The following is a 22,865-nucleotide window of genomic DNA, read 5'->3' on the forward strand; positions in this document are numbered from 1 at the left end:
GAAATCGGAAACACGTCTGTTGGGGGCCCTCAGCTGTCCTGTGTCTGGAAGTGAAGCTCTTGAACCGTCAAAGAAAGAAACATAAGGAGGGGAATATTCAGCCCTGTTCGGCGAGAGACACTTCATATCTGCTAGGATCTGTACCCAGATGTTTCCAGCTGCCAAACAGAAGGGAGCTGGAGCAACTGCCCAGAGCTTGCGAATGCTCTAAAAATTTCAAAGTGGGACAGATGCAATTTTCTTTAGAGGCTGCTGCTGTCAGGGGCTGTTGGCGGTCGGGGAGCGCAGCCGATGACTGATGGGGCAGAATCCATTCCCCAGGCAAAGGGGTTTGGAGTGGGGGGGTGGAGGGGAAACACATCTGCTCACAGCATGGCAGGGATCAAAGGAAAAGGAGAGGCTTTGTCTCTCCAAGGGGAATGGGATGTGGTGCGCAGCCTCCAGTCTCGCAGAAGGTGCTCCGTATCCCAGTGCCCGTTTCCCAGGGCTTGTCCATGTGTCCTTTTCTGGAAGCAGCCGTCCCCTGCCTGGTCCTCCACAGCTGCCGGGCTGTGTGCTGCCAGACCTCCATTAGGTCCTCAGAGCTGACAGCCAAGTCGCTCACGGCCTGCCAGGAACTGCTTTTTAAGCACTTAAACCTGCCCCAGCTCCTTGCGGGGTGCACTAACATCTGCCAAGGGTTGATGATGGAGCTGAGAAGCAGTTGGGATCGGTAAGGTCCATCCCCGCTGCAGCCACAAAGGGTGTGTGAAATGTCTTCCACAGGCAGGCTACAGCACCCAAGAATTGTTCCAGCGGGAAAAGTAGTCAGGAGTGGAAAGCAGAGGGGGAAAAAGCGTCTGAGTGGCCCCGAAAAGGGAGATGGCTATTCCTGCCTCCAGCCTCCGGTTGTGAGTCCTCTCCTGATATTTAATGTTGCCACCTAGAACAGAGACTGAGAGAGAGTAAAACTCTCCCTGTAGCTGAGGAGACAGAGCAGACACTTGATGGAGCTCAAGTCAAATTTCTGTCAGATCTTTTGCTGATGCAGGCCTTGGCTGCAGAGGCTGTGGGGAGACTCTGCTTCCGCATCTCCTCCTGGGACTGGTCTGGCTTGAAGCATTGTACCCATAGCCAAACCCAGGTTTGGGAACTTGGACTGCTGACACAGTACCGTACTGCTATGGGTACGCTGCTTCCAGCTGGCAGCTTTGCAGGGGTTTCTGCACCACGCTCCGAAGCTGATGTAGACCCCTCGTTCCCTGTGGCGATCCATGGGCTGAGGAACCTGAGATGTGGCAGCCCACTATGGAGGCCACGCTTCTGTCTGCGTCCTCAGAGCAGGCCGAGGGCTCACAGCTGCCATGTAAAGCAAGAGGTGATGCATTTTGGGGCTGGCAGCTGCACCCAAGCCAAGATGGTCCCAGCATGGTGGAGAATGCCTGTCACAGTAAAACCAGGGTCGTCAGTACCTGTTTGCACACTCAGGTCCCACAACACCTTTGGAAGCTGACTCTGCGTTAGTCTGTGTGTTCATCAGATAGGTAATGGTATGTCAGCATCCACCTGAATGCTGGGGAGCACATCCCTGTGCAGAGAAGCATGATTTTATTGACTAAAGGTCTTTTAAAAATGCCTCCTGCTTGTTTAACCCCAATTACATAATCCCTTAATGATATCTAATATTTAATCACAGAATTGGTTGGGTTTGAAGGGACCTTTAAAGGCCATCTAGTCCAACCCCCCTGCAAGGAGCAGGGACATCTCCAACCAGACCAGGTTGCTCAGAGCCCCATCCAACCTGGCCTTGAATGTTTCCAGGGATGGGGCATCCATCACCTCGCTGGGCAACCTGTGTCAGTGTTTCACCACTCTCATTGTAAAAAAATTTCTTCCTAATTATCTAATCTAAATCTACCTCCCTCTATTTTAAAACCATTACCCCTCGCCCTATCAGAACAGGTCCTGCTGAACAGTCTCTCCCTGTCTTTCTTGCAGGCCCCCTTGAGGTACTGGAAGACCGCTATCAGGTCTCCCTGGAGCCTCCTCTTCTCCAGGCTGAACAGCCCCAACTCTCTCAGCCTGTCCTCATAGGAGAGGTGCTCCAGCCCTCTGATCATCTTCGTGGCCTCCTCTGGACCCTCTCCAACTGGTCCATGTCCTTCTTATGTTGGGGGCTCCAGAACTGGACACAGTACTCCAGGTGGGGTCTCACCAGGGCAGAGTAGAGGGGCAGAATCACCTCCCTCGACCTGCTGGCCCCGCTCCTCTTGGTACTGTTGCTATCTAATGGCTGCCGCTCACAAAGTAACGCTAAAAAAAGAACTAGAATTATGTCTCATTGTCACTTTTGTTTCTTCAGTACCTGTTCTCTTCCATTTATCTATTTATTTTTGGTTTGTCCATGATGGCTGTGTCATTGTTCCTACTTTTATCTTTTCATAAAAACCCTTAGTGACCAATTTTGCACCTCCCTAGTCTTTTGTTCCAGTTCTGTCACCGTGTACCTTTTGTTTCTTTTTTCTGGGCTTTTTATTTTATTCTTTCCCCCCCATTTTACAGTAGGAGAGCTAGATCATTTTTAACTGTCCCAGATTACACTTCAAGAAAGGCGTGAAGTTGAACAAAGGTTTCTCTTCACTTTTACTGAGCGTTACTGAGACGTTATTTCTGTGGCAGACTTTGAGTCTTTGATTTTAACCAGCTGCTGTAAATGTACAGAAGTAAACAACGGAATCTATAAACAGTTCAATACAGAAGACTTGATTTAGTACCATACAAGACAAAACAATCGATAATCTATTAGACATTTAATCACGGGCATGAATAGCCCGGCAGCCCTCTGAAGAGCCTTCTGCCAGATCAGAAGGGCAGTTGGAGACCACAGTAAGAGGGACACAAATCACTGAGATGCCAAATGCATCGCTTGGAGTAGATCTGGAAATGCAAATATTCAAATTCAACAATCACCTCTCGCTCCCAGTGAATCACACTATTGCTATCTGGAGACTAGTTGCTATGGCAGGAAGCTGTAGCGATGGCAGAAGGCCAAGAATCCTGCCTTTGAAATGTTAACTGAATTTAACTCTTGGCTTTTCTCAGACAAGGTTCATTACTTTGTGTGACTGTGTCATATTAAATGAGTGCTTTGTCTGCCCTGGGTACTGGTTGGGAAGGGATACTATTAATCGCCGGGACAGCGAAGCAGGTCAATAACAACCGTCTGTCAATAAGGACATTTTTTATACCTTCAAGTCCAGTACCTGATAGCTGCAGTCATGTAAGGGCCTTTTTTTCTTTCATTTTACTTTTATTTTTTATTTATTTTCTTTATTTTATTTTCTTTTTGCTATCCCATCTCCTTGCTTTAGAGAAGTTATACCCAGTTCTCCGTGCCTGCATGCACTCGGAGCACACCTCCAGTCAGGGCAGCAGGTGTGATGGCGCGACGAGATCCTCTGCTTTGCACAGGTGCAGCCTGGGCACAGACATACGGCTGAAGTGACAATGTAAGTGGCTGTCTGTAATATCCACCAGGAAAATCAGGAGTGTAGAGACTTCAGCAAGGAACAGGTATAAACATCAGCTGAAAAGTAATTTTGTGAAGGGCAGAACTACCTACACATGGAATTTGGGCACAAGCTTAGCTTCCAGCTGTCTAAAGCACAGGCCTGGCTCCCTGGTTAACGGGTAGCTGCAGGTGTGTATACTGCACTTTTACTTGAAAATATCAATCCTTTTCAGCTGTGTAAATGAGATTTCTCACATTTAGTTATGGGGCCAGATTTGGCAATTTAGGATTACTGAGACCCAAGGAAACACCTAGGTTAAACACTACCAAGTATTCACGTAGTGGTGCTTCTGACATCTTTAAGATTACGAGGAGCTATTAAGGACATGTATGTTAAAAGTTAACTGAGAATGGCAGAATAAACCAGACGGCGTTACTGTGAAGACAGCTATCAAAGAGAACAGCACATAGAGAGGAACTGCATCCCTAGTTATAAAGATGCAGGTTCACAAATTGTGACAAGGATTTTTCTGCCACAAACACAACAAAAGGCATCACTGTTGCAGTGGGAAAAGTCTTCACTATAGTAGGCCATGTACCAAACCATAGCAGCGGCTGAGATAGTGACAGTAAGTTTGGAAGGGTTGCTGTACAGTATTCCGACTCCAGTCTATACCTCTGGAGTTTTGCCCAGTTCCAAGAGCAGGTTAATAACCTCTCTAAATTGTTCTGTAGCCTGTAGAACATTTCATGTTCCACCTTCAGAAATCTTGTTCTTCTGACACTTGTTTTCCTCTATTATACAATTCCATCTTCCAGCAACAAGTTCGCAAGGTAAGAGTGCTCCTGCACTCTCACGCTTCCCTTCTCAATAGGCTTTTGACTATGTGCTCAGACTTGAAGGAGTTATTCCAGAGAAGGGAAACAAAAGCCCTGTGCAACACATAGTACACTACTAGCTAGAAATTAAAAAATGACTTTGCAATATCACCTGTGTCCTTTGTCATCTTTCATTAACCATGACTTTAACTGTGGCATCTCGTCTTCTCAAGATACATTGATGATCAAGATTTTTTTTTAAAAAAAGTCCATAATCATATAAGCTACAAACTCCCATTTTTTTTTTTTTAAACTAATGGATCACAGTAAGATTTCAGGTTTTTTGTAGATATGCATATAGATATCGTTTGATGATAACATGTTTTCTTGTTTAACATGGGTCCTTAGGTCAAGTGTAGAATATTTATTGTAACTCTGTAGACCACAGATTAAATCTTTGAAATCCAAGGATCCCTCAGGCATACCAGTGAAAAGCAGGCTTCACTGAAAAAGCAACAGCCAGGAACATTTAAAATGAACCATTTATTAAATCAAACTGTTATTTTAACAGTTACATAAGTTACACAGCATGTTTAAGTCAAAAGATTTCACAAGGAAAAAAAAAAAACTTAAACTTTCATTATGCAGGCAAAAATAGTACCACACAATATGTACCTGGGAGGGAAGAAGGGAAAGGGAATCTCTAAACATTCAAATAAGGCCATAATTATTTAAAAACAACAATAAAACAATAATAAAACCCCCCAAAGATCCATTTTCCTTTCAGTGTGTTCAGTGCTGCTAACTATATGTACTTTCAGTGTACAGATGTAATCGAGGCAGTGACCTCTTGATAGCTAAGTTTAATGTTCTAAAACACTATCAGAAGTGGAGTAAGGCTCATTAGTACATACAGCTGCCCTTGGAATGTCAATCTCAGTCACCTTCATTAACTTAAAATTCACAAAGTGCACAGTTAAGATATGCCAAAAAATTGAAACTGCTACTCTATCAACAGCTGCCCATGCGTAATACTTAGTGGTCTATTGGAACAAAGTATGTTCTTTCAAAAAAGATGTGTAAGAAAAGCCACTGTAAAACATTTAGTTTCAAAGATGCACTAGGAGCTTTTTGTCAACCGAAAAGTAGAAAAACATGGATTAATTATGTCAAGAAAAGAATACAAAAAACACTAGAAATGACCATCAAACTTTCAAAGAACAAGCACCACAATGGACATTAGCATTCGATTTTGCAGTGTACAGCAATGTAATAATTTTACTCTAACCAATCCACTTCATCAAATTCTGAATCGTCTTCTGAATCACTGTACTCCACAGCGATGCGACGAGAAAGTATAGTAGCAACATCATTCTCAATGCGCTCATGCTTTGCTTCTTGTTCACGTTGCTCTTCAACTTTGCGTAGCTGAATGCCTAAAGAACACCAAATCACAAACATGTTACTCTCCTTTATCATTATACAGAGTACTTAGCTCACGATTCACAAAATGCTTTCTAAGCAAAAATTAAGGTTGATGGCACTGGCCTTCTCAGACGGAAGTTCTCCAGCAAGTTTTTAAAGACAGGAATGTCAGAATGGCAATGCCAGACTAGATCACCAGCCCTTCTACTACACACCTCCATTTTTAGTACCATTGTAGTGATTAAGCCATTTTATTATTTGCATTTCCAAAGAATTTTTATGCTCTCTCTTCATGGTCTCAATTAAAAGTTATAGCTATTTGAGTATCCTAACAAGACAGGATTTATTGTAACACAGTTTTGATCGTGTAATGATCTGTTTTGGTATAAAGTATTACTTAACGATTAAACACAAAGGAGAAATAACACATACCAATAGTGTGAGGAAGTTAAATCCAGTAACTTGGTTAGAAACATGACAGTGATTATATATTTTGATTTTATACTCATGACACCACAGACTGACAGAGTCTGAACACGACCTACATCCTGTACTTAACTCTCTGTTGTCAACTGACAGGCAACACAAGCGCAGGTCCTCACGTGGAATTTAAGCTGTTTGTTTCTTGTGCAAGACTTGGTCCAAAGTGTTTTCAGGAATCACCTAAACTATACCAGTAGGCTCTCCTTTATTAGGTTTTTCCCTGACATTCCCTGCTAATGTTCATGCACCACTGTTGTACTCAGCTGCCGTAGATACTTCTTTAGATTGAATGATGTTATCAATTCATGTGCATATAGATACTTTAAGAGTATCCTGAACTAGCATTATAGCCTACCTGCTTATATTACAGTATCACACAGATTCTGTATGTTCTGTATATTTTCAAGGGAAAAGCAGAATGCAGCACTCTGAACACTTGAGAAAGACTAACTGTTCAAAGACACCACACAGTCACACAGCAGCACTCAGTGCAGTGGGGGCTTTTCTGGCCCTAGGCACGTAAGCTGAAAGGTACAGCTTGTACACACAGCTCCTCGCTTCGTCATCCGGAAAACAGTGCCCTGCACCTCCGCCATTCACTGCCACTCGGCCAGCGGGGCACCTTGCAACGTAAAGACTGCTCCACTACTGCGCTGGGACTTGTCAAGACCAGACACTTAACAGCTTTAAGTCTTAAGCAGTGATTTCTGAATGTCATTTATATGTTCTTGTAATACATTGATACATAATCAAAATTCCAATGCCAATTGATCTGTTCTGCTTTTATCTAACAGCCTGTAAAAAACAACGTTTTTGTCTTCTACACAATCCGCAGATTATCAGAAATAGCTACATTTTCAGGTAAACATAAATGAAGATACAACCTCCATAGATCATCTATAAACGCACGTACTTTTAAAAAAAACTAACTTCCACAGAGAACCCGTTTTGCCATCCAAACTAAACATCTGGCAAGTGCAGTTACAAATTGACAAAAATCTGTCTATTTGGCAATGCATATGCTGTAGAGAATATAAAGCAGAAACAGACTTAAGATGCATTCCTCTAAACCAACTTCTTATGCATGTGAAATATTCCATCTCTCAAAGCTAATGTGTATTTAGCAAATTTCTGAGACAATTCTTTTTGCCCCTTAATAGCCAAACATTACCTTTCCGTATTGCTTCCAGCAGAACACTTCTAGCATCACTGATTACAGGAAGAGTTGAAGGATGGCGTTTGGGTTCAGGAGCAGGAATCACTTGGGATGGTGGAGATGGAGGCATCAGGGGAGCATGAGGGCCAGGGACAATGGTTGTGGAAGGTGGGTGCAGAACAGGAGGAGGGTGAGAAAGGGCTGCAACTGTGACAGGAGAGGAGGGTCGGATGCCAGGAGGAGGCAAGGGAGGAGGTGGAGGTGGTGGAGGAAGTCCCTGTACTTCAGCTTGAGGAGGAACTGGGTGAACAGGTACAGCTTCGCACACTTGGGCAGCTCTAGTGACAGGAGGAGAAGGTTGTGCTAGGGGAGGAGCAATTGGAGGTGGAGCTGGATGTAGGACTCCAGGAGCTATCTGGAGAGGAGCTGGTGGAGGTGGGACAGCTGGGGCCTGCAGAGCAGCTGTGGGAGGGGGTGGGGGTGGTGGGACTGGGGGTGGAGGAGTGGAAGTCATAGCAGCTCTTAATGATGAAGTTGACAAAGCAGATGGAAGAGGTGGTGGTGGCGGTGGTGGAGGAGTGGGGCTCACAAACACTGGTGTTCTGCCTGTTGCTGGTGATTGAGGATGATTTTCTACCAAGCCGGTAGTAGAACTGAAATATCCAATAACAGGACAAAGTTAGTAGAGCTGGAGAGTGGGAAAAATAGCAACAGATTCATTTCTGCAACTTAAGAATATTGAACATTGGGCATTAAAGAACTTTATGTACTATGATGATTGCAAGGTAGTCATATCTCATATACAAGGAAATCTAATTCTCAGTATGGAGTATGCATCAGTCTTCCAACAGACCTTTGCTATTAACTGAGTTTCAGCTCTTATACAAAGAAAACAAAACAAAAACCAGTAAAGCAATGAGGATGAGTAACATTTAAAGTAAGTATTTAAGGTTTGATGACAGGGTGAGTGAGATAATATCAAAGGTCATCAATTCTATGTACAGAGAGGTATATTTATGTGCTAGATAGTCATTATAGTGCAATGAATAGGTGAACTGAAGAAAACAAAAGGGAACAGTAAAATTATTTTCCTAGAAAACGACTGAAGGATTTATTTCAGCTGTTGTGGAAAACTAATCAAAAGAGTTATGTATTTCTGTGTATAATCCCCTGAAGAGTAAAAAGATGTGCTTTTTCAAGAGACAATATTAATTTAAATATTAATGGCAAAGTGAGGTATGTCTCCACAATGGCACCCTATCAGGGTTAGATTCTGACCTTTGTCTCCAACTCCTGCATGGCCCTGCAGCTGCAGACGCGTCAGGGCTGTGGACTGACACAGCCCCTACTATGTGTGTACTGCCTGGGCTGCATGAAAATAACACTAATGGACTACTAGGGGCATGGTGGAAAACTAAAACTCCCCAGTAAATCTGCATGTGGCTTGACCACTCCGTACCTAACACAAGGAGGCACAGGTTTCGCATCTCCTGCTCCATGCATCGGAGGTGGCGGTGGTGGTTCATGTGGTCTGACCAACACTCGCTCCTCAGCTCTGTTCAGAAGTTCTGACATCTGGCTATAGGGTAATGCAGAAAGTGAATATGACCCATCCATATGGTCCACATACGCCTGAGATCTGCAGGAAAAGAGTGAAAAATGACCCAGCGTAAGCTTCAGTAAAAGTAACTTTTAATGCCCTCAGTTAATATTCTATACTTCATGTCCTATAATGTTCTCTACTTTGATTTCTGAATTCAAGTATCTTCTCTGCACCAATGTTTCATATTGTACTTGATGGCTTTTTAATAATTTATCTCACTTTCCATGCATTGCTTCTAGCAGCTCAAGGGTTTAATGCTTTTGACAAACAGATCAGACAATTTCTACAGTATGTGTGTGATCTTAGTGTTTATTAGTCACATTATTTTGAGTTAAGTAAACATCGCAATACAATCAGAAATACATATACACCAGAGTGTATTACGAAACAGACATTATACTCATCGTCGTTTCTGCTCCTCAATCCCTACATACATGCAACCATATTCTTTTATAACATTCATTAAACATCCATCAACATTAGAATGGTAGAACTTACAACTGAATAATTTAGTTGAAATTCTGTCAGAGGATCTATATTCCAATACAGAGAGAACCTACTAATTTAGACTTAATACTTTGTAGCTATACAACAAATACAGGGAAGATAATCTAAATATTACTACTGAGTAGTAGCAGTACATAAAGATAACTGTCTTAAAATTATTCACCTTCCTTGTTAACGACAACTTGAGAAACATCTCAAGGACCTGATCAGTTAGGAAATTTTAATTAACTACTCAATTAAAGCTTTTTTAAAAAATTCTCCATTAAATTCAGAGGAAACGTGTTTGCAGATCACTTTCCAACAAGTAAAGCAGCACTTTACATCGTCCACATACTGCCACCACTGTAGTATCTACGTGTTAAATTACTTGGGGGTGAAGTCTTACTCCGTTATTGAAAAGCATGGTGCTGTTCTGTATCTGACTGACATGACCTGCACATGCAGTGCTACCAAGCACTACAGCATTATTCATAATTGCATTAATGGTACTGAGATAATAAATATTTAGGCTGGGGTCCTGGATACAAAAGGAGTCCTGCAACAAGTGTGTCTAGTGCGGAATCTGCTGTACAACACAACAGAAGGACAGCAGGAAAGGAGATGTTTCTGCCAACAACTTGAAACAACAAAGTTAAGATATTATAAAGTTGTTCCTAGAAAAATGCTAATTACCATAACTTGAGTTGTATTCCACTGATTGAAATGCACTGAGACCATTTTTAGTTTCTAAATTCAGAGAGCTAAGTTTTCTACAAACAGGTTTTTCCATTTTTCAGACAGAAAACACTGTCTCCTAGAGTTGTTATAATTACCCACTGTCACTATGCAGTTTGTTTGAAGGCCTTACAAAGCTAAACAAAATACTCTCTTATGGTGCTTTTGGCCAGTGACAGATAAGGGAAAAAAAATAGCTAGTTTTGGTGGACAAGGAATGCTTTCTAATTAAGAAACAAACAACCTCTCAAAAGCACACCACCAAAACTCCTAGTGCTAGTTGCCAGCCCTCTGTCCTATCAAAAGTTTCTCAGCTGGTTTCACACAAACACCAGAAGCATAAACACAGCAGGTGTTTACCATGTGAAATGCTACTTTTAGCCACCAGCAAATACGTGCTGTGAAATGAGAATCCAACAGGTTGGATTTTGTAATAGACTATTACCAGAAATGTCAATCAAATCTTAGGTCTGCTCAAGAGTAAAGAGAAGCTCAGTGATCTCAGATATCTGAGTTCCAAGTGGACATTTGTTCACATCACACCCTCCATATAGTCTTGGCAGTGTCTGCTTAAGAAAAATGAAGAGACTGGAATAATAGGGATTTTGGGGGTCAACACTGGGATGTAGTGACACACCTGTAGTGACACACAAGCTTGCAACAGTGACACTACACCTTCTTCAATCTGCAGACAACAACACATCCTCGAGGATAAAATGAATTTCAAGGATACACACTACTCTTAAAAATAACAGGACAGTAACTACTCCCTTAAGGACACACTGACTAAGTATTTTAAAACTGAGTTTTGACTGAGCTAAATCAATTATTTCCAGTGCATTTCAGGAACAGCAGTAGCATCTCATCAAGTACCATTTCTCAAGCATGTTCACTATGCAGCATGAATATCACTACTTAACAAAAGATAGAAAAAATAAAAAGAAACCTTGATTCAAAATGTGAAGCTGGGCCATTAGCAACTTCAATGTGCTTATGTAAGAGGTTAGCATCATCTTCTGCGAGCTCTGGACCTTGGGCTAACTTCTGCCACTCTCTCCGTCTGTCATGAGGTGCCCTTGGCACTTTTTCTGGTTCATGAGGGCGATCTAGATTTTTCTGCTGTAGGAGAGTTGTGCAAAACAAAGCTGACAACTAAGACAGTGGTTTTTAATCAGTTGCACTTAAACATTAGCCACAAAATAAGGAAAACCAATCCCAATTCAACCGCGAGAAAAATTTACTTTCAGTCTAAATATGACTGAAAAAGCCGACTAAACAAAAAAAAACTTGCCAGAGGCAGAAACTTCAGTCTATTGGATAATTAGCTGAATAATATAGACAAAAATAACTGTGTAAGTAGCTTTTTACTCTAAGTACGCAATGAAATTATGAATCTGACACTTATATTTACTGTCTTTACGTATGAAATATACAGAATAATGGTGAAACAAAAAAGTAGCATTACCTTTGAAAAAGTGTGTGTTTACTGTTAAGAAAATATAAACAAAGGGCTCTAGTGCTACTAATTTCTTCCAGTTTAGAGGAAACGTATCTATTAGAATGTCATTCAAGCTTTTTCACCTCCAAAATTATCAGATTTTTGTATTATAAAAAAGCGTTCCAGTGAAATTCTTTATTCTTGCTAAATTCCTCCTTTTTCTCCTTTTTGAGTCATTGCTAGAAGACAGAAATTTTGGCAAGCCTGCTGCTAGTTACATCAAGACGGCACGAAAGCTCTAGGCCCCTCCATATTATAATATTCTTATTATGATCTCTTATTTGTTAAAGTTGATGGAACTGAATGAACACAACTAGTTTTAGTTGAATGAAGATGACTCTGTAAAGTTTGGATTGTTAATAATTGCATAACCAAAAAAGTACTGTATCTGCAAGTAAACCCTTCCCAGGATAAAGCAACCAGAAGCTACATAAAGCTAACGTATGTACCTTCTGCTTCCTCTTTTCTTTTCTTTTGTCCTCGGTGTCCTGCAACATTTTTTCCTTCCACAGATCAAAGAAGTATGAAGGATTGGTATAAAACTTCAAACCCTCTTTTCCGTCATCCCTGGAACACAATGGCGCAAATAGGGCATACTATTTATTTGACAACACGTAAATCCAAATGCTAAGGCAAAGGAAAGACATATTGAGGAATACCTAGTATCTCAGACCCTGAAATATTTTACTGAAGAACATTAAAAAGATGAACATTGACCTCCTGTGTCATCATTCTTTACTATCTTTCCTTGTATTCAGGGTCCTGATTTTAGAAAAGTAACTTTAACGCAAGCTGTAGATAAAAAAAGAGTATCATAAATCACAGAACTCCCATTCCAGTGACTCAAATCTTGCTCTCAGAATAATGAGCAAATTCATGTGGCTGCTCGTGTTCAACTACGGACTCAAATTGGCTTTGGGACAGCAAACAACATTCATTTCCATTAAAGAACTTTCTTTCTACGTACTTAAACTGCTTATTTTCTTCACTTTGCATCCAAGAGCATTGGACAGTTTAATAAATACAGAGTAAAAATGGCTTTTTCTTACCATTGTTACGCTGGGGTGAAATTTGAGTAAAGTGGAGTAAAGTTTTAACACTTATGTCTCCTGCTGCCAGTATTCCTCCAGCAGCTTTACTGCTTTCTAGCCTGGCTCCTTAAATATTCAAGTCCTACTCAACATGAGCAAGGTGCCTGGATATAGCATCTCTATTATATAAAATAATCTACAAATTGCTTTTGATTAACTTTATTTTACTAACCTGTAAGGGGTGAGAATGTTAAGCGGAGGAGGCTGCTCACAAATGTCATAAGTTTCTTGCAAAGGAATAGGCAGAGTTTTGCGGTCAAACAGCTGTTGATCTTGAATTGTGGAACTCCGGAAAGCTTTCCTCATCGTAATGTCCTGCAGTGACACTGAAAGGGGATATGGCTGTTAAAAAAAAACAAACCAAAAAAACCACACCACCAATAATAGTTTATTTGAATTAATCTGGAATTGCTTTATGCTGGATTAGAATACAAATATTAAGCATTCCTACTAGTATCTTACGCATTTTACAGCAAATATGAATTCATCTAGCACTACTGCCACAGCAAGATATTGTCAGATTATGTGAAGAACATGCTTGTAATGTTCTGGTACATTATCTTCTATTTAGCTTCACAGGAAATTTTTGCTCACCTGGATAGACACCAGAACTCTGTCTCTCTAGAGTAGTTCAACAAATTACTTACTGTAGCTATAAAACATCATTCTGTAGTTCAGAAGTATCTAATAGCATTTAACAACTCAATTTCACAACGTTTTTGGTACTAAAAAAATTTACTCTCTATCTTGAAGTACGGATTTTACCTGTATACTATCAGCAAATCACTTATGTTTGTTACTGATATGAGTGAGTTTTAGTGGGGGGTGATACATATGAAACTAGTCAATTGCTCTTTTTTAATCATACTGTTTAATCAAGATGAGACTTCTCTGTTTAACGCAGGTGAGATACCTTGAATTTTTAAGCACAGTAGTTAGGAATAATCAATTATCTTTATGTAAGATTAAAAGGAAAATAACACTAGGGGAACACAATAGATTAAACAGTGATTCGAAATATACTGACTTACTGGCCCATACGTCTTTTTCTATTTCGCAATCATTAAAATTTAGAAAAAGATTAATGGAAAAGTGACCAAAACTGATGAAACTTGCACTTTTAATCCTGGAAACAGCGCACCTGTTCAGTCTCACATTTCTCTCCCTCCCTGATCCTCAGTTCCCACATCTGTGAAGTCCAGGTGTGTCTCAAGGCTGACCCGGCAGCCAGCCTTTCGCTACATAAAGCAGAAGTCCTTTCCATTGGTTTGGGCTTTTCTTTTTTAGTCACAAACAATACTGAAAACATGCAGCTTTAAAACATACTAGCAAAGACAGTATTTTAAGCACACGCATTTTATCTATAAATAATTATGTTGATTTTATACAAGCAGGTTGACAGTAGTGCCCCTTTACTCAAGATGAGAGGACACCCCCTCCCCCATATCACCACGGCCTTCAGCAACATTTTTTTAAAAAGATTGCATCTGCTTAAGCTGCAAGCTGCATTTTACTCTGGTTCCTGCGACACATACAAGTGTACAGGTATGTATGTACACACACACAGAGCTGGATTTCTATTGTATGATCACAAAGGGGCAGAACGCAGGATTTTTTCCAAAGGGCTTGCAATTCCTGGAATGTTCTCTCTTCTTCCCTAAGTGTACTGGCAGCATCCTTTGTGAGGCTAGAGATGGGATTTATTTGATTTTCAGTTTGGCTTTTGAAGTTTATTACAGCAAGGTTGTGTGTTCCTGGAGAAGCTTCCCCTTGTTTTCCCTTAGGGTCTATTTCATTACAGTGTTTTTATTCTTTTTAATACCTTTAAATAGCTGCTCAGAAGCCTTTTTAAGTGTGTGAAAGAAGTATCACAACGTATGAATGTCAGCTAGGAGACTCAATTACTGCAGGTATTTTTGCACTCGTAAATAACCATATGTATTTTGTACCTATCACGAAGCACAGGTTGTTATTTGCTGGCAAAACGTCACAGTTAGAAGAACTGGGGTTTATCAGATCCAAAAACCTAGTCTTAGATTCTTTTACAATTCAGCTGGTTTTTGTTTGGGTTGTTGGTTTTACAAATCTCACCAAATGTACTTGTTCAGAGTTGTTTGGCAACCTTGCAAGTCTTCAAACTGTCTGTCACTTATTGGGAGACTAAGCCAACAAAAATAGAAGTTAGCACACCTTTCTTTGAACCTGTGTACAATCTGAAGGCAATGAAGTACATTGATTTATTCCAATAAATACAGTTCTTTGTTTTAATACTAAAATGCTCACAGAGTACGTGACACCATATTATTGAGATATACATTGTTCTATAAACCCTTCATTAGCATTCTTTAATCAGCAAATACAGCTGATCTAATCCATAATCTCCATTTTCTTGTTCAAATCTCCACTTTTGTAAACATGTACAAGGGGACAACTCACTTGAGGATAACCAATCAATCTTCAACAATAAGCATAGATTACTTGCTTTCTAAAACAAAATTATATAGGAAAGGTGTTCATAGAAAACATACCCTGCACAATTTTAAACAGGATTTCCTGCGCTGATATCCAATGACCGGCATTCACTAAAAAGCATGCCACTACTCAAAACACAGGCCAGCATTACTAAGGAAATGAAAGGAAGGGGCACACACAAAATACTGAGAATCATGACGCTGATACAACTCGCCTGCGGACAGGGATCAGGTAAATCCCATGGTGTTAGCACAGCGTAATCCTGGGCTGGGCACGGTTTGGCTCACAAAGCTGTTTGTTTGGCTTGCCAGCTGGCTAAGGAACAGAAACCCTGTGTGGCATGCCACCTCAGGGGGGTAGGCTATGCGAAAACCTGGCTGGTCATCCAGCCACTTAGCGCTGGCTGGTTGACAAACTGGCACAGCAAGAGGACAGGTCAAACAAATCGGATCTACAAAATCAGGTGTGAGAAGAGAGGAGACACTGAAGGAGGAGTTGGAAATGCTGCAGGGATTTGACTCGACGCTGATAAATTTAAGCTTCCAGTTGCCTAATTACTAACTAGCACCACAACTTTCCTATAGCCTAAGATCCTAAATTTAATACAAATAAATTTTCCTGGAAGTCCATCTGCTACACCACTGGCGTTTACTGCAATGAACAAAAAATGGGGTCTTGAACAGTTTCGCAAAATGTTGACATGTCCGTAATTTCAGCTAAACATTAATTCAACAATCTGAACAAATGCCAGTTTATTGTTACTGTGTTTGGATTGTATGAAAAGATCTATTATATCAGCCAGTCTAACTTTCTGTACACCACATAATTAAAAATTATCTCTGTCAGAAAGCTAAACTCCCAACCTTTTCTACATTTGGTTTTGAAAGAGAGATGTCAGTCCATTTTATTCATAATCAACAATGAACTGGGGAAAAAAAAGGTACTTAAATTGCACTCTAATAAGATATAATAACTGGGTTTCTTCTGGGCTGAACTACAAATTAAATAAAAGAACACATCGGTAGTATATACACATAGTAACATTCCACCTTCTGTTAAGCCTCTCAGGAAACTGCAATCCTCAATTTGTAGTAAAAGTCAGGTATGGAGCACATCAGCGTACTGACAGAAAGTTGCTACTTTTACATTTCAAAGATATTAAATATTACATTTTATTTTACCTCAACAAAAGAAATAAAACCCCGTTACTAGATATTTTTAATAATTCCTTTCAAATTGCTCAAATGTACAATTTATTAAGAGGTTCTAGGCCAAAAAATATCACTGTCCTAAAGCTGTAAATAAATAAATAATATACATTCCTTTTAAAAGCTTACTCTCTCAACACTTTCTGTAGAATTTCATCCTGACAACTTTTAAGACCATAAACTCCTGAATGCAACAGCTATGACTCCTTCCAGAACTGAATGGCTCTGGGAAATTATATACAAATCAATGGACTCAAGTTCCCCTCAGTTCCCTTCCTTTGTTCAAAATCTTATGCAGCAATTTGAAAACACTGAATGAACAACTTAGTCATAAAATTCCAATTAAAGGCAATTAATTGGGAGGTGGTGGTGAAAATTTGTGCGATGAAGTTCTTAAAAAAGCTGCAATCTTGAAGCCGGATCTCTACTTTATGTATTTTATTTTTTTTTAATGATTATCCACTTCAACAATGCCTAGAATTGCACACACATTAGGTTTCTCTGTCATCAGAATACTTCTGACTGCTCACTGCAGGTTTAATAGTTGCTAAGCATGAGTGACTACTTCTGCAGAACAGAAACTACTCTCCTTTGGGCTTGTCCCAAACACAAGAAATACAATTTTCTGAAACACTGATTTTTAAAAAAATCCAAACAGCTCAAGCACTCTTTGGACAGAGAATGTTTGTAGCTTAACTACTACAGGTAAACGAAGAGAAGACGTAAATGTTAGAGCAACCATTTTAAGAGGAGTCAGAAGCTGCTTTGGATGCAGTGTATAGAATCGGGCAGCCCCTAGCAGCCCGTTCAGCAAGATGTGAATCACCCAGCTGCATCAAGCAGTAAATCTGCTGGTGAGTCTCAACAAAACTGCCACATTACTTAGCAAATGGCATTTTGTCCAGATTCTTCTTTTTATACACAAAATACAAATTATGCAATATCATGGCTTTACCACTGAACTATTAAGCCTTGGACACACTAGTTTAAAACTGATTTACTTACTAAATAACCCATAAGTTGAATTGAAGGCTAAAAAAATTGGAAGAAAAAGCACGGAGAGCAGTTGGAGCTCAGCCCATCTACAAAGATCTTTAAGAGGGAGACACATTCAAATCCAGCATTCAGTTAACCACAGATGTGCCAGGAGAACCGGCGTGCTTTAATTTATCTAACAGTCTTTTTCTTTATATGAGTTTGGAGGTGAAAATTCTTATTAATGAATGGACAATAGTGCAATTCTCCACATTAACATATTACACATGGAGGTCATGACCCAATTTTCATGTGCTCCTTGTTCTTAACTTTGATTACATTTATACACCAGTCACCAAATTCCTCTTAAGAGGCTAGAGACAGTAAAAGTGAGCTGCCCCTTAAAATGGGATTTACCACCCTTTCTTCTAAGTTTCACAATGTGCTGAGTATCCTGATTTGAAAGTTGACCAAATCTTCCATTTTCAGAAGCATACAGACCACAATTAGGCCCCAAGCTTTTTAGGTGTCTCCCCACAAGATGCCACCTTTTTTTTTGTCCACAGCAAAAGCTCAAATCTCTTTAGCATTAATCCAGCAAAACTTCTGAACTACTATCCTTTTCATGACAGGGCAATATTTCTAGAATGTTTAGGAAAAAAAACCAAGCACATGTATTCAAAGCCTACTGAAATACAATTCAAGACATTGTTTGATTCCTTTCCTGAAGCATGCCAGGCTGCTCGCCCATAGACTTCCGCCAGTAAGTCTTTGAAGTTGCTTGTCACAATTTTAAGAAATAAAGAGTTTGATACACTGCCTTTGAGACTCTGCAGTCTCAATGCTCTCCAGTTTGAGATTTAAATAGAATTAGGCAGTTCATATTAAAGCACCACTAAATCAATACCAAGATATGTAGACGAACTCTTAGTTTCTGAATTCCTCTTCTTCCATGATACCATTCATTTCTGAGTGATACACAACAATTTCCTAAAGCTTCATTATCGGCACAGGTTCTATGATTCTACGATTACATTGTACATCAGAGCTGTGCTGTGTATCAGCATTTCAAAAAAGAACATAAAAGCTAAAATGAATATTCTTTAAAAACTGTCAGATTTCTTCAGATATGAAATTATTTACTTGTAGTAGTACTTCAAGATTAATGGCACAAATAAATTCTCAGAAACATGGTAAAATAACAAAAATCTATTATTATACTTACAAAATTTCCACATATACAGAGAGAGTTAGTACTGTTATTTATAAAGTTAATACTGAAATTAAAAACAGTTGCAAAGACACTATACTCTTAGGGTTTATTTTCTGACCTATGAGGATACCTTATATTGGCATGGCAACTGCAACAGTCAACCTTAGTTCACCCTCCGTAACAAGAACGGGTTTTCCCAGCCTTAAAAAGACCCAAGCTATGATAACTCTAGAAAATACACGTGTGCTAGTTTCCCATACAATTGAAATAAACTTCAGTTTTCTGAAGGAAAGCAGAGGATTTATTTTTGTCCGTATGGAAGTTTAGTTTTTCTCCTTCCCAGGAGAAAAAAAACCCACATGTATGTAAAAAGAATAAAGTATGTACAAAAATCAATTACAATATGAACTTAGTAATTCTGCTAAATCAAGAATTTGAAAACAGTGTAACAATTCAAACCAAACCAAGTTCACAGCAATTCTTCTGTGACAGAAAGATTGTGCACCAGGAGTTAGTTCCTTCAGGATACAATCCTAAACTTGGTCTCCTTTGGTTTTATTCTTTCACAGAGATATTGTAATAATACAAAATGAGAAAACATACAGACTAGTAAAAAAAAAAAAAATAGAGCTTTTTATTACTCTGACTCTACCAGAAACACTTTGTTAAGTATCTGCACCTCGTTCAACGAACGACTTGGGCTGGTTTTGTTCATGCCACTTAGCTTTAAATGAATCTTAATTTCTTCCTCTTGTGTAATAGCATGGGCCCAAAGGAACACATTAAATCTTCCATTGCTGCCTGCTGGCAAAGACTTCGCAAATGAGACTCATTTTACAAGCACAGCCCATTTTACATATGCTGTTAGCTGCGCAGAAGCATTGAAATTTGCTTAATTCTTGGTGCACAGATGGTTAAGAAAGGCAGGAAAGGCAAGTTTAAGTTTCTTCCCCACACTTTCTTGCATTAATATCCTCCAGCTATTTTAGCCAGGATTAGGACTAAAACAAAACTATTTGTGATGAATTTCTAAGTTTCAAGTCCAGAACAGAATACAGAAGGAGAAACAGTTTCCTGATTCATAATTTTTACGGAAATACAACATTGAATTTCCTCTCATCTTCTTTGTTCTCATCTGGTGACTCATTCTGGGCAGACGTTTGTGAGTAAGGAACACTGGGTATGGCTCAAGAACTGGATATTCTAGGTTAATAAAAACAGTAATTTAATAGTTCCTGACACTGAGGACTGCATGTGTTCCTCTGAAGTGCTAGGAGTCACTGCTATTCTATGGCATGAGAGACAAATCTAGGCTATTAGATCTGAATAACACTTAGCCACTCTGGACTTGATCAAGCAGACCTCCTTTCAGCCCTGTTTAACTGCAGCGTCTGTCCCCTTCTTCAGCAAATGCTACAGTACACACAGCACTGTGAAAGGTTATTGATCTGGTGCATTTAGGACTACAGACTATTTAAAAATATTTCTAGCAGTTTTCTAACATCAAGCAGTTATGGATATTCAGTACTGAAACCCACAGCCAAACTTGTCAAAGCAATTTACAAAGGAAAGTACAATTTTGCATTTTGCTCTCCTGTAACATCCTTAGATGCTTTAACTCAGTGACTTAAAATGGTGTCTCCATTTTCCTGGAATGTGAATGGTTGCCATACTAGATATGCCATATCCACATATATCCCACTGATTTAAACCAAAACCTAGGCTGTCAAGGGTAAACGCAGAAATGACATTAACGGTCTGGAGTATTACAGCTCTTACAAGATTACGACTGCTGACAATTTGTTACTGTACACAGAAAGGATTTTTATCATTATCCAATCATAGTAAACATGGTATTTTATTGGAAAAAGATGTGTATGTGTATGATTTATCCTCAGTTGTCAAGAGACTTGGAAAACCCCATTAATGTAAGGATTCCCCTAGGCAAGTCATGATTCCATGGAAAATCTGCTACTAGCTGCAAACAGCTGTCTTTTGAAACCTGCTCTAGAATTAACGTCACGCAAAGCACAAATCAGCTTAGTTTTGCTATTAGTGAAATTTCAACATCGGTAAGTAAACACAGCCTGAAGACCATGCTCCTGGTTTGATACTTCATTTTTCCTGAATGACACACTATTATACCTAGACATTCAGAACTGAAACAGCTTTTGTATTTCAGATTGCTTGCAGGATCCAATTTTGAAGTTATTTTTCATGCTAGGATGTTGCTGTACTTTCCACATTTTATTCAGATAGACTAGAACACTGTAAAACCATTCTGGGTTACAAGAACTTTCACGGTTTCACCTTTAACCAACAGACACTCAGGAAGTCAAAAAAGCTTCGTGGCATTTACATATTAGGTGATCAGCATTCCTATAGTCATCACAAAGCCTGTGCATCATTTAAATCTCATACAAATTCTATCCTATAAGCACGAGCCATACCCTATTGACTTTTGGAAGTACTTGTTTTCTCAGTGCTAACCAATATTTAAAGCTATTTAGTAAGACTCCAAGGAGATATATAGCATCAATAAATGGAGCTATACAACTGTAACTTCATACAGAAAGTAAGATGGTAACAAGTTAAATGCAAAAGCCCTACCTGGACAAATAGGAATTAATAGGAAGGTTAAAAAATGAGTAAAGACTTCTCCCCAAGCATTCACATAGTATTACATATTATTAATATTAATATAGAATACTACTGAAGTGACACATACTCCTGTAGCTGTTTTAATGTAAATTCATTGGTAACAGTACTGTTCAGTAACCACGAAAATGCTGAGCTCAGAAAGCTGCTCAAGGCTATAAAAGAAACCTGCAGCACAAAATAGAAATGGACCTCTTCCTCATGATGCTTTGCTCTGTATTCTTATAAATATAATTTAAACTACTGTTATTTCCATTTCACGTATCAGTGGCATCTGGGTGACAAAATAAGAAATCTTCAATGGAGGAGTTAACTTACATTCCTCTTCCTTTGGATCGAGCTGTGTAACACTGACAGATAAGCGATCTACACGTTCTTGTAAGGAGTTGACTCTAAATGAGAAACTGTGTGCTTCATTGAAAAGTTCACCAAATATATCTTCAGCATATTTACCTGAAATAGGAAAAAAAAAAAAGTCAAGCATATCACAAAACAGCCAAATGAATTAGCCTTGAAAAAGATTTCTAACTATTTTAAGTTAATCTAAGATGCATGAGTACCACTTGTAACAACCTCTACTTTCTGAGCTCATTAAGAATGGTTCAGAAAAGTAAATAAATTTTAGAATCATAGAATCATAGAATGGTTAGGGTTGGAAGGGACCTTCAAAGGTCATCTAGTCCAACCCCCCTGCAAGGAGCAGGGACATCCCTGACTAGGTCAGGTTGCTCAGAGCCTCATCCAGCCTGGCCTTGAACGTTTCCAGGGATGGGGCCTCCACGACCTTTCTGGGCAACCTGCTCCAGTGTTCTATAACTCGCATCATAAAAAATTTTTTCCTAATTTCTAATCTAAATCTACCCCCCTCTATTTGAAAACCATTATCCCTCGTCCTATTGCAACAGGCCCTACTAAACAGCCTCTCCCCATCTTTCTTGTAGGCCCCCTTGAGGTACTGGAAGACCACTATCAGGTCTCCCCGGAGCCTCCTCTTCTCCAGGCTGAACAGCCCCAACTCTCTCAGCCTGGCCTCATAAGAGAGGTGCTCCAGCCCTCTTATCATCTTCGTGGCCCTCCTCTGGACCCTCTCCAACTGGTCCATGTTCTTCTTGTGTTGGGGGCTCCAGAACTGGACACAGTACTCCAGGTGGGGTCTCACCAGGGCAGAGTAGAGGGGGAGAATCACCTCCCTTGACCTGCTGGCCACGCTCCTCTTGATGCAGCCCAGGATGTGGTTGGCCTTCTGGGCCGCAAGGGCGCATTGCCGGCTCATGTTGAGCTTCTCGTCCACCAGCACTCCCAAGTCCTTCTCCTCAGGGCTGCTCTCAATCCATTCCCCGCCCAGCCTGTATTTGTGCCTGGGATTGCCATGACCCAGGTGCAGGACCTTGCACTTGGCCTGGTTGAACTTCATGAGGTTGGCACGGGCCCACCTCTCCAGCCTGTCAAGGTCCCTCTGGATGGCATCCCTCCCTTCCAGCGTGTCGACAGCACCACACAACTTGGTGTTGTCGGCGAACTTGCTGAGGGTGCACTCTATCCCACTGTCCATG

General features: G+C 40.1%; 1 protein-coding gene across 6 annotated transcripts in view; it reads right to left on the reverse strand.

The window, feature by feature from the left end:
* Positions 1 to 4,833: 4,833 nt before the first annotated feature.
* Positions 4,834 to 22,865, reverse strand: part of WASF1 (WASP family member 1) — a 100,407-nt gene continuing 82,375 nt past the window's right edge. For all 6 annotated transcript variants that reach the window (XM_086744163.1, XM_086744166.1, XM_086744168.1 and 3 more), the window contains exons 3-9: positions 21,631 to 21,765; positions 12,959 to 13,112; positions 12,145 to 12,262; positions 11,144 to 11,316; positions 8,833 to 9,012; positions 7,389 to 8,026; positions 4,834 to 5,745 (exon numbers count right to left, since the gene is read on the reverse strand). In XM_086744163.1, coding sequence (XP_086600289.1) covers positions 5,588 to 5,745; positions 7,389 to 8,026; positions 8,833 to 9,012; positions 11,144 to 11,316; positions 12,145 to 12,262; positions 12,959 to 13,112; positions 21,631 to 21,765 — 1,556 coding nt within the window. In that variant the 3' untranslated portion in view covers positions 4,834 to 5,587. The remainder of the gene's footprint in view (positions 5,746 to 7,388; positions 8,027 to 8,832; positions 9,013 to 11,143; positions 11,317 to 12,144; positions 12,263 to 12,958; positions 13,113 to 21,630; positions 21,766 to 22,865) is intronic.

The sequence above is a fragment of the Chlamydotis macqueenii genome, chromosome 3 (assembly GCF_036417535.1).
Source record: "Chlamydotis macqueenii isolate bChlMac1 chromosome 3, bChlMac1.mat, whole genome shotgun sequence".
In the NCBI taxonomy this organism is placed as follows: Eukaryota; Metazoa; Chordata; class Aves; order Otidiformes; family Otididae; genus Chlamydotis; species Chlamydotis macqueenii.